General features: G+C 35.5%; 1 protein-coding gene across 2 annotated transcripts; it reads left to right on the forward strand.

The window, feature by feature from the left end:
* The first annotated feature begins 639 nt into the window (after nucleotides 1-639).
* LOC109819184 (5-methyltetrahydropteroyltriglutamate--homocysteine methyltransferase) lies at nucleotides 640-6,059 on the forward strand. Of its 2 annotated transcripts, none has more exons than XM_020384812.3 (12): nucleotides 640-796; nucleotides 1,616-1,969; nucleotides 2,082-2,169; nucleotides 2,432-2,559; nucleotides 2,653-3,044; nucleotides 3,141-3,304; nucleotides 3,901-3,981; nucleotides 4,085-4,251; nucleotides 4,340-4,445; nucleotides 4,619-4,869; nucleotides 5,143-5,344; nucleotides 5,453-6,059. In XM_020384812.3, the coding sequence occupies exons 2-12, from the start codon at nucleotides 1,620-1,622 to the stop codon at nucleotides 5,819-5,821; spliced, it is 2,298 nt and encodes a 765-aa protein (XP_020240401.1). In that variant the 5' UTR covers nucleotides 640-796; nucleotides 1,616-1,619; the 3' UTR covers nucleotides 5,822-6,059. The 2 variants fall into 2 exon arrangements, with proteins under 2 accessions (XP_020240401.1, XP_029124852.1); XM_029269019.2 differs by lacking the exon at nucleotides 640-796 and adding an exon at nucleotides 835-971.
* Nucleotides 6,060-17,209: the final 11,150 nt, after the last annotated feature.

A 17,209-nucleotide genomic window follows, 5' to 3' on the forward strand; every position in this document is an offset into this window, starting at 1 on the left:
ATCCGTAGACTTCATGCAAGTCCCTCAAAATAGAACATGATCTTCCCAATACTAGATCGAAGATGTAGAACTGACAAGTTTACTACCTTTTAGTCTTACTAATTCTCACTATTTATAGGAGAAAGATATCGACCATTATGACTTTATATATTATTAAAATTGATATTAATTAAATTTTAAAATCTGTAATTAATAAAATATTTATTTTAAATTTAAATTCAAAATAATTTTATGAATTAATTAACCTTTTAAAATATACAACGACAGTGTATATATTAATTTTATATTCGTATTTGCGGACACATACATATTATATTCTAAGAAAAAAACAAACACTTCATTCCTCTATATACTTATTTAAATATAAAATAAAAGTTATATAGTGATTCATAATTAAAAAGTGAGTAATTTGATATAATTATGAGGAGAAAAACGCGATAAAAATATGTCCAAAAAGATTTTTGCCCGTCTTTCTATACATAATTTTGTTGAACTTTTTCCCTAACAATCTTAAAATTGAATTAACAATGATGAATAAAGCAAACTAGAAATTATAGTGTTTTAATTTATGTGTTAGGTTTGCAATTGCGTGCATGTAAAAAGAAAGCGAAACGAGCGTTCATGGTTGAGTCTAAGATCTGGAGTGTAGGAGTAGTAGTAGGTGGATCCAAAAGTGACTATAAATACTCAGTAGATCCCTCCATTCTATTCGCGCCCTTCTCTCTCTCTCTCACCAAACAAACCAAAGCCAGCCAGAGAGAAAGAAAGAACTAGTCTCTCTCCCTCGCAAAAAAGGGTACAACACCCTCTTCTCCTTCTCTCACTCTCCTTCATTCTTCTCATTCCTTTTTCCCATTTTCACCCATTCACTTGTCTTATTAATCTCCCTCTTCACCTTCCTTATCCAACTCTCTCTTTCTCTAACTACACTTTTTCTATATTTTTATTATTACTTCTCATTCTTCTTGCTGGTAATTTTGCACGAGATTTTTCTGATTCTGTTTTTCAGACTATGTAGATCTAGATATGGATCTGAATTTTTATATTTACATGGCCTTTTAAATTCTTCAATGCGTGATTGAATGTAGCATTGCTTCCGAACATCGTGTAAATGTGATATGATATTTCACGAAAGATAGAACAAGTACTGAAGCTTTGGACATGAAATTTTACCCCTAACCTACGCCTATTAGTGAAAAGTAAATTATTGATTAACTGCCTCAAGTTTGTTAATCGGTCTAAAGTTTTAAATTAGTGTAGTACTTGAAATTGTAGAAGATTGTGGGCAAATGCATTTAATGCTGTATCAATTCAATTGCAGTTGTGATGCAATTACAAGACTTCCGAAACTATGATATTGTGGCCATTGCGAACCCGTAATTTAAAATTTTTAAGCGTTCAATAAACAGTGTTAATCAATAATATTTGATATTTTTTAATTTCTTTTTGGTATAGACAACATGTATCTTTAATCAGAGGCAATTCTGTTCGAGTTGGGTTAGATTATGATTGAGAAGTGTTTGGTATAGGGATGAGACTCCCAAACGATTTTTTTTTTTTTTTGATACATAGGCATCTATTTGACTTTGGTTTGCAATTTGATTTGATGTGGCAGAACGATGGCATCACACATTGTTGGATACCCTCGCATGGGCCCAAAGAGAGAGCTGAAGTTCGCTTTGGAGTCATTCTGGGATGGAAAGAGTAAAGCCGAGGATTTGCAGAAGGTGGCTGCTGATCTCAGGGCATCCATCTGGAAGCAGATGACTAATGCTGGGATCAAGTACATTCCTAGCAACACTTTCTCCTACTATGATCAGGTGCTCGATGCCACCGCCATGCTAGGAGCCGTTCCACCCAGATATAAGTGGACTGGGGGCGAGATAGGATTTGATACCTACTTCTCCATGGCCAGAGGTAATGCCTCTGTGCCTGCCATGGAGATGACCAAGTGGTTTGACACCAACTAGTAAGTGGTGCCTCAGGTTTTTGTTGTATTGATTATGCATTTTTACTTGTAATGCCATGCTATGGTGGTAATGATTTGATTACTGACCTGATTTGTTTTTGTATTGATCCAGCCATTTTATTGTCCCTGAACTGGGACCTGATGTGAATTTCACTTATGCTTCCCACAAGGCAGTGAATGAGTACAAGGAGGCCAAGGCGGTATGCATTTATAGCCATTCATGTTAACTACTTATTACTTCCAAACCTTAGGTTAACTATAAAGAGCTCAGGCATGTTAAGCTGTGAGTGTGAGCAGCATTTCTATATATAAATTGTCATTTATGTTTTCTCCCTTGTTGAATCTCATTCACCAGGAAAAGTTATGGTGATGATTGTTGTTTTGTGTGGGGGTCATTGTGATGTTTTTAAGTGGTTATTATCTATACCTACAGTCTCATTGAATGTCTAATTTCTCTTTCAGCTTGGAGTAGAAACAGTTCCAGTCCTTGTTGGCCCTGTAACATACTTGATGCTCTCAAAACCTGCCAAGGGTGTTGATAAATCCTTTTGTCTTCTCTCTCTCCTCCCAAAAGTCCTTGCTGTCTATAAGTAAGAGTTTCAATTGTGTACAATATGATTTATTATTTTCTCTTTATGATTATATTTGTTTTTTCTCAAACTTGCTTATGACTATAAACTCAGGGAAGTTGTGGCTGATCTTAAGGCAGCTGGTGCTTCGTGGATTCAATTTGATGAACCTATCCTTGTCTTAGACCTTGACTCTCAAAAGTTGCAAGCATTTTCTACAGCATATGCAGAACTTGAGTCTGCTTTATCTGGATTAAATGTTCTTATTGAGACCTACTTTGCTGACATCCCTGCCGAGGCATACCAGACCATCACAGCTCTTAATGGCATCACAGCATTCGGATTTGATTTAGTCCGTGGAACTAAGACTCTTGATCTAATTAAGAGTGGATTTCCCAGTGGAAAATACTTGTTTGCTGGAGTGGTTGATGGAAGGAACATTTGGGCTAATAATCTTGCTGCTTCTCTTGAAACGTTAAACAGTCTTGAGGGCATTGTGGGCAAAGGTACTTGTTGCACTCCATGAAAATTTTTGGGAGACTTCTTCAATTAATATAGTAATAAAGTCACCTGATTCATCTATTTACTAAATTATAATGCAGATAAACTTGTTGTGTCCACCTCCTGCTCACTTCTTCACACTGCTGTTGATCTTGTTAATGAGACCAAGTTGGATAATGAGATAAAATCATGGCTGGCTTTTGCTGCCCAAAAAATTGTTGAAGTAAATGCATTGGCCAAGGCATTGTCTGGTCAAAAGGATGAGGTAAACTCTATTCCTTTTATTTTATCTTACATCAGACAAAATGAGTTGTTAAATAAATAGATGATATTTATTAGTTCAAAACAAAGTTGTATTTTTGGCAGTGGGGCAAAATATAAAAGAATACAATAAAATGTCGTTATCTTAATTCCAATAAAATATGGGAAAAATAAAAAGTAGTTTAAATTTTATAAATATGATACTATCATGAAACATTTACATTTTGTAAAATATTGTCATAGTAAGAAATTTTATTTGTTTTTGATATAGATTCTTATGCAATATACACTTATAAAATCACCATGATTTGAAACTATCAATGTAAAAATTGAAAGTGAAATTGAATGATTAAAAGATCAAAAGAATAATCAAGTGAATATAGAGAAAATAGTATACCATTATCACTGACATAAAATTCAGAAATGTGAGGGAAAGTATAATGTTTTCATAATAGTAATAACAAGTATCATAAAATGAACCAACTATTTTGTTAGCAAGTCAGCAGTGACAGGAAATATATGCATATTCATATATTGTTTTATTCCTCTCTGTTTCCCTAATAATTCACTGAATTACCGTTCTTATCTTTTTCTTTTTAGGCCTTTTTCTCTTCTAATGCTGCTGCTCAGGCTTCAAGAAAGTCCTCGCCAAGGGTGACTAATGAGGCTGTTCAGAAGGCTGTGAGTGCTTATTTTATGTGGTTTTCTGTTCAACTACGTTGAGGAGGACTTTTTATGAAATTTATTCTCTTGTTATTCAAGACATGTTTTATTTTCTTCACAGGCTTCTGCATTGAAGGGTTCTGATCATCGCCGTGCCACAAATGTCAGCGCCAGATTGGATGCTCAACAAAAGAAGCTCAACCTTCCAATCCTCCCAACCACCACTATTGGATCCTTCCCTCAGACTGTTGAACTGAGAAGGGTGCGTCGTGAATACAAGGCTAACAAGTAAGATATGCCTAGAGTCGATAGGTTGGCTTGTTTTCTTGACCATTTGGCTTTTACTAACTTATTTTATTTCATTTTTTATGTTCAGGATCGCAGAAGAGGAGTATGTTAGTGCAATTAAAGAGGAAATCCGAAAAGTTGTTGAACTCCAAGAGCAGCTTGATATTGACGTCCTGGTACATGGGGAGCCTGAGGTCAGCTCTCATCCTCACATAACAACTAAATATTAACATGCTTATGTATAGAATATGAGTGTTCTATTACACTGAAGAACAACATACTCTTGTCATATTTTCTGCTACTCGATCGTAGTGATGTTTCCAATTCCCATTTCTATTTGGTACTAATAGTATGCCTTTCATTGCAGAGGAATGATATGGTGGAGTACTTTGGTGAGCAGCTATCAGGTTTTGCCTTTACCGTTAATGGGTGGGTGCAATCTTATGGATCTCGTTGTGTGAAGCCACCAATCATCTATGGTGATGTGAGCCGTCCGAAGCCAATGACTGTCTTCTGGTCATCTACTGCTCAGAGTATGACCAAACGCCCAATGAAGGGAATGCTTACCGGCCCCGTAACCATTCTCAACTGGTCGTTTGTTCGAAATGACCAACCTAGGTACAAACTCATGACATATAATCAAACGTTATTATTTTGTTTTCAAAAATTGAAAAACCTAAATGCATTTCATATAATGATTTGTTCGGATCAGTGACATTTGGTCGTCTTGATTAAAAAATTTAAATGCATGTCATATAAAGATCGATTAAGATCATAGGTATTTGATAGTCTTGAACTGCGTAATAATTTCTCCTAAAAAAGTGAACTTAATTAGTATTCACCATGCTGTTAATTTTCAACATGGTGTTAAACCTATCTACACTTCCACAGGTCTGAGACCACCTATCAGATTGCTTTGGCTATCAAGGACGAAGTAGAAGATCTTGAAAAGGCTGGTATTACTGTTATCCAAATTGATGAGGCTGCTTTGAGAGAAGGGTTACCATTGAGAAAGTCAGAGCAAGCTAACTACTTGGACTGGGCTGTCCATTCCTTCAGGATCACCAATGTCGGTGTGCAGGATACAACTCAGGTACTTCTGGATTACATATCAATAGGTTACAATTTTTTTTGTTTTATTTTCATCTTCATTTACATCCGAATATAAACATGCATTCTTTGTATTATTAACAATTGACAGATTCACACCCATATGTGCTACTCTAACTTCAATGACATCATCCACTCCATCATTGATATGGACGCTGATGTGATCACCATTGAGAACTCTCGCTCTGATGAAAAGCTCCTGTCAGTGTTCCGCGAAGGAGTTAAGTATGGAGCAGGAATTGGCCCTGGAGTGTATGACATTCACTCCCCAAGAATACCACCAACTGAAGAAATTGCTGATAGGATCAATAAGATGCTTGCAGTGCTTGAGCGAAACATTTTGTGGGTCAACCCAGATTGTGGGCTCAAGACTCGCAAATACACTGAAGTGAATCCAGCCCTCACAAATATGGTTGCTGCCACAAAACTCATCCGTAAGCAGCTTGCCGGTGGCAAGTGAATTGTGTCACCAAAGTAGAATCTCAGTAATCATGATGGTTATGCTTGATTCGCGGTGAAGGGAAAGTTTGCTTTCTTGGTTTTTGCAATAACTGAGTGTTGAATATTAGGTGTTTAGTACGTTCTTCCCGGCTTTTCTGTATTTTTTGGGGCATTGCCTAGATGTTATATTGATATGCAAATGCAATATTGTATTTTTTTTTTAAATGCATCAATACAAATTTCCTCCTTTGTGCCTAGAGCTATGTTGTCTAAAGCACCATTGGCTAGCAATTATCCAAGAAGTGAAGAAACACAGCAACAATTTACAAGGAGTTTTATTAAGTTTCTTTAGCCCCGTTTGTTTATATTTCCCAGTACAAATGTCCAATCTGTAAAGCCTAATATAACAGCGAAATAAAAAATAGGATTATGTTAAAATATCCAAGAGCTATTTTCTGAACAGAGCATTCCAAATTTGAATATAGATAGCAATATAAAAAATAAGACTAGGTTAAGAAGCAATTCATTTTGCAGTTTGGAGAGGGTTCAGAAGGTTTGAGGTTGCTGATTTCTTTGGGAGACTTTTAATGTAACCACTTTACTAGGTTTTATTTCGTGTATCAATATTTTTCTTGATCTTTTTTTACATAAAACCTTGTAGGTGATTTGTCGCATGTCTTATCCTAAGATTAGCCTTTCCTACGTTAATAAAATTCATTTTCTTATAATAATAATAATAAATTAAAAACATTCAAGAACTTTTATTTGTTTTTTGAAAAGAACATTCCAAAATTTGAATATAGTATAGATAGTCAGATTTGCTTTTATTAGGCGACCGCCATTTTAACTTTCAGCAATCATTGCCTTCGTAATATGCAAACCGAATTTATCCTATGATAGGGGAACTGCAATGAGGAGGAGATGATGGAGTCTTGAATTTTGCAAACTCCATAGACTCTTCAAGTGCTCCTTCTTGTAATCCTTGAGAACTATTCAAGGAGATGAACCAAAGAAGAAGTAGTGTTGTTCAAGCTTGAACCAAGCTCCTCGATTAGAAGAAGCTTAAACCTAAAGCTATAAAGAGGATAGCTCAAGGCGAAATGGAGAAGGAAACTTTCACAGGAGACTTCGGCTAGAGAGAATGCTCAAGGTAACAAACTCTCATATATATGTTCAAAGTCTCAACTTACACGCCTAAGTATATATATATATATAAGCCTAAGAAGTGTGTGGAGGTAGCTAGCTTAACCTAAGGTTAAGCTAAACCATGGTATGGTTTAAATTAACCTTAGGCCCCAAATTTCAATTCTAAAATTCAAATTTGGACCGGCCAAATCCCCACCCATGTGCATACTTCATTTAAATGAGATTTAAAATGCATTTGACTGGCATTTGGAGCATGCCATGTGCGCTAGGCCACATGGACCCAAATGCAACTCAAATGTAATCTAAATTACATAACAATGGAGTTGCACATGCATATGGTCAATCCTACTCTACTTGGCCAAAATACAAGGCCCATAACCAAAATTACAAGTCCAAGTGGGTCAACCCTAATCTACGTGAGCTTTTAGTGTACAACCCAACTAAAAAGCACTATGGATTTTTCCTTTGTGTTAGCCCATTCCTCCTCCAACCTTTTGACCATAGCCTTAGTGTTAGGCCCTTGGCCCATGGCCCTCCATCATCCCCTCCCTCTTAAAGAGGATTTGACCTCAAATCCAGAGAGTCCTCTTCATGTTCATCAACCCCTGCAAAAAGAGATAGATCAGATACATTGAAGTTAAGGCTAACACCATAATTCTCAGGGAGATCTATGACATAAACATTATTGTTTATTTGTCGGAGGATTTGAAAGGGGCCATCTCCTCTAGGGATAAGTTTGGACTTCCTCTTATAAGGAAATCTATCATTCCTAAGGTGAAGCCAAACCCAATCTCCTTCATTGAAAATAACCTCTTTCTTTCCTTTATTATTGTATTTAGTGTATTTCTCTGTTTGAGATTGAATAAGGTCTTGAACCCTTTCATGCAATTTCTTGATAAAGTCAGTCCTAGATGATCCTTTTTTATGTATAAAAGAAGTAACATTAGGGAGAGGAAGTAAGTCTAATGGTGTAAGAGGATTAAAATCATATACAATCTCAAAAGGAGACATTTTTGTGGTTTTATGCAATATCCTATTATAGGCAAACTCAAAATGCAGTAGGTAGTCATCCCATGACTTTTTATTACCTTTGAACTACCCTAAGCATAATTCCAAGAGATTTATTAACTACCTCTGTTTTCCCATCAGTTTGTAGGTGACGCATGGAAGAAAATAAGAGCTTAGTTCCTAGCCTTGACCAAAGAGTTTTCCAAAAATGACTAAGGAACTTAGTACCGTGATTAAAGACTATGGTTTTAGGTAGTCTATACAACCTAACCACTTCTTGAAAGAACAATTTAGCAATATTGTTTGCATCATCCACCTTGTGGCATGGAATAAAATGTGCCATTTTGCTAAAATGGTCCACTACCACAAAGACAGAATCCTTTTCTCTTTGGGTTCTAGGTAATCCAAGGACAAAGTCCATGAAGATATCTACCAAAGGAGAATTGGATATAGGCAAGAGGGTGTAAAGTCCATGAGGCATAGTTTTAAATTTAGCTTGAAGACAAGCTATGTATCTAGAACAATACCTTTGGACATCTCTTTTCATGTGGGGCCAAAAGAATTTCTTTTTTAAAATTAAAAGAGTTTTCTCAATCCCAAAATGTCCCATAAGTCCACCCTTATGACTCTCATTGACTACGATTTTCCTAATAGATCCTTGGGGTATGCACAATTTATTTTCTTTAAAAAGAAATCCCTCAGAAATATAGTAACTTTTGTAAGGTTTTTGTACACATAGGTTAAATAGATTAGCAAAATCTAGGTCTTTCTTGATGGGATCCTTGCTAGCATTAATGGAGGAATGTTGATCAATGAGATAGACTCCTTGACTCCTTAGATCAAGGCTCTTAAAGGTTGGGCGTGTTTTTAGAATGAAGACCGAAAATGGAAAGGTGAGGTGAAGGTGTTTGATGAAAAGCTTGAGAAGGCACTCTAGGGTTTGGCTCACTCCATGGGTGATGAAGGCCACTTCATGGGTTTTCTCTCAAGGGTGGAGATAGGTAGGGTTTGCTCAAAATTAGCCAAGGAAGACTAAGCAAAATATAAAGGCACAAAGGCTCTTTCTATATTCAATTTCCAAAGTATTTACAAGGAGGCTAGCTTAGGGTATTTATAGAAGGGAGGATGCATTTAGGGTTACATTTTAGAGTGCATGGCTGAGTAATGCAAGCCAAATGCACTTCAAATGGAACCTACATTAACCCTAGATGCTACTTGGTGGCCAGAGATGAAATATTTGAGTTTAGTTAAGCTACATCTAGGTGCATGATATGACCATGCAACCTAGGTGCCCTCCACTTAGGCCTAAACCTTGTCAAGTCCAAAAATATATCCAAGGCTACCAAAAAATACGCCTAGGCCTAGTTTTCAACCTTAATAAAATACCCTATCTATAAAATAAAATCCTATAATCTAAGGCACCCCATAATACAAGGGTAAAATGGGAAATACAAGCAAAAATAAATCCTATGTCTAAGGTACCCCAAAATACAAGGGTAAATTAGGAAATACAATTAAAATAAATCCTATGTCTAAGATACCCAAAATACAAGGGTAAAAATGGGAAATTAAAGACAAGGGAAAAATAGGAATAAAATAAATTCTATGCTAACAAGGCTTAGGAGAAAGATCAATATTCTTTAGCCATAAGAAGCATGTCTCTAGGGGTGTTAGCTCCCCTATCCTCTTCCAATCTCCTAGTCATGGACCTAGTGATGGGTCCCATATGAAGCTCCAAGGATGGTCCTCCATCATTTCTCATACAACTCATTTATATCATCAAGCCCTAAAATTTGAGATCCAAGGGTGTTTGACAAAACATATCTTCTTGATAAAGCATTAGCTACCTCATTGGTGGAGCCCTTTTTGTATTTGATGACATAAGGAAATTGTTCCAAATACTCAACCCATTTTTCATTGTAGACACCTAATTTCATCCAAGACATGCAAACAAGGAAATAAGCCTTTAGTGCAAGACAAAGGAGTTTCAGAAGGTCCGAATGTGACGTCAAAACAGACCAACGTAACATCAAAATGGACCAGGATGATATTAGAAGGCCTGAAAGCTAAAAAAAAATAAGTTGGAATAAGGAGCCCAATACAGCTCGTTCCAAACCTGGGACAAACCGTTCCAAGCTTCTAAAATGGCCTAGAAACACTAGGTCAAAAAGGTCGTTCCCAATCTGAAAAGGGTTGTTTTGACCCAAGTTGTTATGAGTTAATTTCAAATCTGGAACGGGTCGTTCCAAATTCAAAAATTACTCATAACAAACTAATCCGGAATGGCCCATTCCGGTGATCAAAATGGTTGTTCCGGTTAAGTCTAATATCTATATATATGAGTCTCGTGCACAGTGCTCGGGGATCGGAGTTGTACCAAAAATTCTACCTATTTTAGACTAGATATCTCAATAATTTTTTTTTCTCTCTCTCTTTTGTATTTCTTGAGCTTGTGAGGATATTTGTTAGAGAGAAAGGCTGGCAAACGTGCCTACAAACCACTATTGAAGGATTTTTATAAAGCTTGCTTCAGAGGTATTTTCATCAAATTCTTCCTTTCTTCTTTACCATTTCTTTATTCATATTATATTGCCATAATAAAAAGCAATCATGTAGATAATAGGTATCTTCATCCTGTAAATAATTAATAAAAGAGGTAAACATTTAAAATTATTGTTTATTATTATGCTAAATTCTCGTAGGGTATCGAATTAGGATGTTGTAGGGTGCCTAACACCTTTTCTACTTAGAATAACAAATCAAAATCAGCCATACAAGACACTAACTAGATTTATGAACTTGACAACTCAAAGATCACAAAGAACTGACAAACTAGAAATAAGTAATTAAGGATGGCTAACACTCAAAAGAATTTCCAAAGATTGGTTCTAAAATAGATGAATAAAACCAAAAATAATTTAAGATTCAAATTCATGAAAATTTTACTCAAATTTTCCAGCTACTAATCACATAAGGCCGAGACATACATGTTTTAACTCCTTTTGGCTTTTCTTGTATATTTTTTTTTTAAAATTGCACATTTGGAATTTTTTTTTTAAACACTTTGCAAATCAATAGGAGTTTCCCTTTTCTCTTTTTGAATTCAAATCACATTCTCCGCAACAACAAAAAAATAGACTAGGCACACCGAATTTTCAATTCAAAATTTGAATTCCAGATGTAATGCAAATTTGTTCAAAATGACATGTTCTTTGTCATGCTTTTCTTGTTTTGCTAATTTTAAGAAATGTTCCACGACCTAATTCATTTGTTTTCCTGATTTGAGATTCAAATTTGAACCAATTTTTGCCGCAAATAAAATGAAAACAATTTTTAGCTACTAGAATGAACTTTTTCAAATTTAAAAAAAATTTAAAGAAACAAGAAAGACACAATGGAAGCCTAACTCTACAAGAAGATTACCAATGATCTAATAGTAATTCATGAACTCAAATTGATCTAAACAAAAAGCACCAAAGCTCAATTATCTTCGGTCAAAAGACAAAAATAGAGTATATATCATTCATCATGTAATTTTCAGATCAAACAAGCATAGCTAACAGATATTGGACATATAAAGGAATACACATGACTATAGACAATACTTTGATAGATTCAAAAATTCAAATGACTCAACTACTTGCATTTGACCAAAAATTTTAAAAATCAAACATAACTCAAAAAGTTTAAAATGCACAAGGTATGGACCCTATAGCACATTTCAAGTCATGATTCATATGAGGCAAATACAAGATTATGAATAATATGAATCACTTTGAAGCAAACCAAAACTAGATCTATAAAGTGATGTAAAAGGAATTAGATCTAGACAACAAGACTTTCAAGACATGTGAAGCAACAATTTAGGACAAAGAAGAGAGAAGCACCGAAAAGATTAGTGACTTATCTCTTGAAGGAACCTTACTCTAGACACCACTTGATGGAGTCTTGAATTATGCAAACTCCATAGACTCTTCACACACTCCTTCTTGTAATCCTTGAGAACTAGTCAAGGAGATGAACCAAAGAAGAAGAAGAAGGAGTAGTGTTGCTCAAGCTTAAACCAAGCTCCCCAGTTAGAAGAAGATTAAGCCTAAAGCTACAAAGAGGATAGATTAAGGCGAAATGGAGAAGGAAACTTTCACAAGGGACTTTGAATAAAGAGAATGCTCAAGGTAAGAAACTCTCATATATGCTCAAAGTGTGAAATTACACGCCTAAGTTGATATATATAGGCCTAAGAAGTGTGTGAAGGAAGCTAGCTTAACCTAAGGTTAAGCTAAACCATGATATGGTTTAGATTAACCTTAGGTGCCAAATTTGAATTTAAATATTCAAATTTGGACCAGCCAAATCCCCACCCATGTGCATACTTCATTTAAATTTGATTTAAAATGCATTTGAGTGGCATTTGGAGCATGCAATGTGCGCTAGGCCACATGGACCCAAATGCAACTCAAAAGTTGCACATGCATATGGTCAATCCTAATCATAGAATTGCTGAAATACATGGCCTAAAATAAACCTACTCTATTTGGCCAAAATACAAGGCCTATAACCAAAATTACAAGCCCAAGTGGGACAACCCTAATCTACATGGGCTTTTAGTGCATAACCCAACTAAAGAGCACTACAGGCTTTTCCTTTGTGTTAGCCCATTCCTCCTTCAACCTTTTGACCATAGCCATAGTGACTAGACCCTTGGCCCATAGGCCTCCATCAGGAGATGCAAAGAGCTTAAGCAACAAAAATGGCCAAAGTTTTTTATTGTTCTATGATCATTCAATGCACCAATATTACATTTAATATTGATTTTTTTAAATATTATGTTAATTGATTAAGAGTACATGATCTATGTTTGTTAACTAATGAAACCCTTAGACAATCAAGCTTAGGAACTTGTATGATCAAACTACCATTTTAATTCCCAATTTGATTAATTAATTTAATCAATTTTTCTACTTGTATGTTTTTCCCTACAAAAATTCTATATGATCAATTTAGGGCTTTCTAAAAGGTAATAACTGTAAATTTTCATGAACAAAAGTTATATATACGTCTTAGAAGAAATATGTTTTACTTTATGAATTTAATTGTATTTTTTTAACTAATGTGAGGGGTTATCATCAATTTTTGTTTTTACATTTCCTTCGTTTCTTACACTCTCTATGTGCATTTGAATATGATGGAAGAGCATGGGCTAAAGGCCCAACCACTAGAGCTATGGCCAGGAGGTTACTTGAAGATTTGACTGCTTCAGAGCTTAGTGGGCCCAATGGGCTTGGTGGGCCTAGGGTGCTTCTTACTTGGGCTTAATTGATTATACACCATGTTTAATTGTACTTTCTTAGTTTAGGAATCTATTTTCATGTTGGTCTTGTATTTTGACCATAGATTAGGGTTTAGGCTAGTTGGGCCTAGTTTTGGGTTTCATGGGCCTTTGGGCTTTTGGTACCCAATATTGGGCTCATTATTTTCCTTGTAATATTTCCTATTGATTGTATTCATTAGACCATTGTATTTTGGTCATTAGTTTAGGGTTTAAGGAGGTTTAATAGTTCATTTGAATTAGGACAAATTAGGTCAAATTTAAGATGAATTTAAGTTGCATTTAGGTCACACTTTTGGCACCACCTTGGTTGCACAAGTGTGACACCGAAATGCAACCCTAAATTCACTCTAAATTCAACCTAATCTCTCATTTAGCTTTACATGACCGGTCATGAGCATGTGACACAAGGTTTGAATTCAAATTTGAATTTGAATTCAAATCTTGGCGCCAACATGTGACCAATCATGTGGCGCCAAGTGTTCTCCTCAAATTCGGATGCTATATGTTTCCCTCTTCTCACCTATTGTACTCACTTTGAACATTATTGAAATTTGAGAGCCAAGTTCCGAGTTTCTTCAAAGTCTTCTAGAGAGAGAGTGAGCTTCACCTTTAGGAATTCATTAGGATTTCCTTCTCTTTGAGTGTGAGCTTTCTCTTGCAACTTGAGCTTGGATACTTCCATCCAAGGCTTTAGCCTTCATCATCCGTGTTCATTCATCCTTCAAGCTTCATTTCCATTCGGTGTTATCTCCTTAAAGAGGATCCGTGGTTAGGAGGAGCTAAGGAGAAGAACATCCATCACTTCTCCCTATTTTCTTCCATCAATTTTGGTATCAAGAGCAAGGTTCTTCAAGGAGATAAGTCCTTCTTGTTGTGTCCGTTTTTCTTCTTGTGTTTTTGTGTGTTCTTTGAGTTCTAATTGTCTTGTTTGAGTTTTTCAATTCGGATCTGTATGCTTTTAATCATATATTGTTCCATAGATCCATTGTTTGATTGTTTTGAATTTCTTCCACAATCAAATGTTTAGGAACTTTTTGCTTGTGCTATTTTGATTTTATTTTGAGTCTCTCCATTCCTTGTATGTGTCCGTGATTGGACCTCATGCATTGCATTTAGATTTTGGTTTTGAATCTATGTTTTGTCTTAGAAGTTTGTGTTTAATCCTTATATGTTGCAAATTCCTTGAATAGCATGTTTAACCTTGTTTTGTTTTGAATTTTGTCTCATATTTTGCTCTCGGATTTGTGTCTCTTTTGCCTCCTATATGTGCTTTTTCTTTTACCTTATTGTGTTCATGATTTGCTATTAGTCCTAGCAAGTATCCTTAGAGTTAGGTTTCCATTGTGTTCTTTAAGTTTTCAAATCACATTCTCTTGAAAATCTTTTAAACATTTTGTGACTCAAAATTTCAAGTGTAATCCTACTTCTAGTGCACTCTTCTTGTGGATTCATTTTAAAAAAAAAAATGATGATTAAGAGGCTGTAAAACAGAGTTTAAAACAGATCCTAAAAGACCTAAAAGTTGAAAAGCAAAATAGTTCAAAAAGAATCCAAACCAAAACCTAAAACTAGTGCACTAGTTTATCATTCTCACTTGAAATTTGACCTAATTTTTGGCTGATTTGTATTCTCGTTTTCCATAGCTTGGAACCTTAGAAAAATTTGAAATAAAAGGCAAAAACACTCTCTGGAATCTTAATTTGATACTGGAAAAAGAAAGAATTAAAAAAAATATATATAAGACAATTTAAAATACAAAAGCCGAGAGGTGTACATTGGTGAAAATTCATTTGGTTCCTTGTTATTGTTTTGGCTACTACTTTTGCTATACTTGTCCAATTGCTTTCAAATTTTTTTTGTTTTCTTCATCTACTCTAGTACCTATCTAGGATTCATTCTAACTGAGTGCTAGCTTCATTTTGGAGTCTTAATTTTCCAGTTTTACTTGTTGAACTTCTTTGACTCTTGTCATATACACATATTACTCTTAATTTTGGTATAAGCTTTCCAAATTGTGCTTTGTTGCTTGTCTAGTTTTCTTTCAATAATTTCCTGTGCTGGAAGTGGCCTTAAATCCTTGCTCAAGGATCAAGCATTTTTCAACAAAGAGTAGGAAAAATTTTGGACACTATAATCACCAAATTTGACCTAATTTAGTGACCAAAATCCTCCTAAATTTCCTTCACTTGAGTGACCAATCCCTTCACCTTGTGAGGCAGCCACTTTAACCTCTTTGTTGTGTTTCTTTTGCAGGTCCAGGAGCATCATATTGAAGGATTAGTGGCGGATTAAACACTTGGTTAAGTGTTGAAAAATTTGCACAACAATCCGTCACTAATTGGTCACTAAAGCCATCATTTACTTGTTTTCCTAGGCTAGTTTACATTTTTTGTCAAAACTCTTGTATTTTAAATCAATTTTTAAAGCTTGGAGGGAGTATTAAGAAGCTGGTCAGGTATATCTACATCCTTGATAGCATCTCACGTGTAGTACTAGTGGAAGTGGCTTGGAAATTTCATATGTTTCAAGCTTCCACTTAGGGTTATCCGACTAGCTACTTGTTCTTGCTTCCTTTAAGTTTCTTGTCCTTAATTGTTTAATTTTGCTGCCTTGAAACGTCTAGAATTGTGTAGTTTATTTGTTCACGCTTAGTTTAAGTGTCAAAAGAAACAATTTGTGAAAAAAGCATTCAAAATTTTTTGTGAAAAGTTTTGGGGAATCAAAGATACCACAAAGGAGTTTAGTGATTTCCACTTGAAAAGGCTTGGTTATTAAGTGGCTCTTAGTAGCTCACCTCCCTTGATAGTGCAATTTGTACACTTAGACTTCCAAGTGCTATTTTTGTTCCTAGAAAATCTCAAAAACATTTTATAACTTTTTGCATAGCATACAAATTCTTTTTGCTTAACCATGAGTCATCATTCTCAAGGTAGTAGTGACTTTGATACTCCTAAAAGTTTTGAAAGAATTGTCAAGGAGGTTGAAGCACTAAAACTTTGGAAAAATGATGAGATACTTCAAAAACAAAAAGAGAAACTTGAAAAAGAAGTACAAATCATGGCTTTGGAACAAGAAATCCAAAAGATTAAGCAAAGGGAAGAAAAACTTTTAAAAAGATTAAATAAAAATAAAAGTCCAAAAGGTTCTTCTAGGAGCTCAACCAAGAGCTCCAATGATTCTCAAAGCCAAGATAATAGTATGCATATGGATGCTTACTATCAACCAACACCTAGGAGAGTCATTAAAGAACACAAAGTGAGGGAATCAAGGGTTGATCTCCCTTACTTTCATGGAAAAGATACTGTGGACACCTACTTAGATTGGGAGATGAAAGTGGAGCAAATCTTCACTTGTCATAAAGTAGGTGAGGAAAGAAAAGTTCCCTTAGCCACCCTAGCTTTTCAAGGACAAGCCATGTATTGGTGGACATCCTTGTAGACCCCTAAAATTGTCCGGGTCGGAAATAAAGCTTGAAGACTCTCGAAGACTGAAGGAAGATCAGCCAGAAGGACTCCTGGAAGGCCCTAGGAGGGTTCTCTGTAGGTCTAGAGGTCTTAGAATAGCTTAAAATAAGGAAGTGGAGGGAATGAAGCCCAATACGGCCGTACTAAACTTAATACGGCCGTATTGAAGCTTCAATATGGCCGCAGTGAACTCAATACGGCGTATTGAAGTTTCTGAAACTTCAATACGGCCGTACTGAAATCAATACGGCCGTATTGAAGCTTCAATACAGCCGCAGTGAACTCAATACGGCCGTATTGAAATTTCTGAATTTCAATACGGCCGTATTGAACTCAATACGGCCGTATTGAAGTTCAAAAATTTCAATACGGCCGTATTGATTCCGTAGCCCGTATTGGGCCTGTTCCCTATAAATATGACGTCAATTGGACGTCATTTGACACTTTGGAACATAGT

This window comes from Cajanus cajan, chromosome 1 (assembly GCF_000230855.2).
Source record: "Cajanus cajan strain Asha chromosome 1, NIPB_CcT2T_4, whole genome shotgun sequence".
NCBI lineage: Eukaryota > Viridiplantae > Streptophyta > Magnoliopsida > Fabales > Fabaceae > Cajanus > Cajanus cajan.

Bases quoted from the DNA above. Each gene is read 5' to 3' on its own strand.
- LOC109819184 (XM_020384812.3), top strand. From the start codon at position 1,620: ATGGCATCACACATTGTTGGATACCCTCGCATGGGCCCAAAGAGAGAG. The intron at 4,252-4,339 runs GTAAGATATGCC...TTTTATGTTCAG, and splicing joins CGTGAATACAAGGCTAACAA to GATCGCAGAAGAGGAGTATG. The intron at 4,446-4,618 runs GTCAGCTCTCAT...CTTTCATTGCAG, and splicing joins TGGTACATGGGGAGCCTGAG to AGGAATGATATGGTGGAGTA.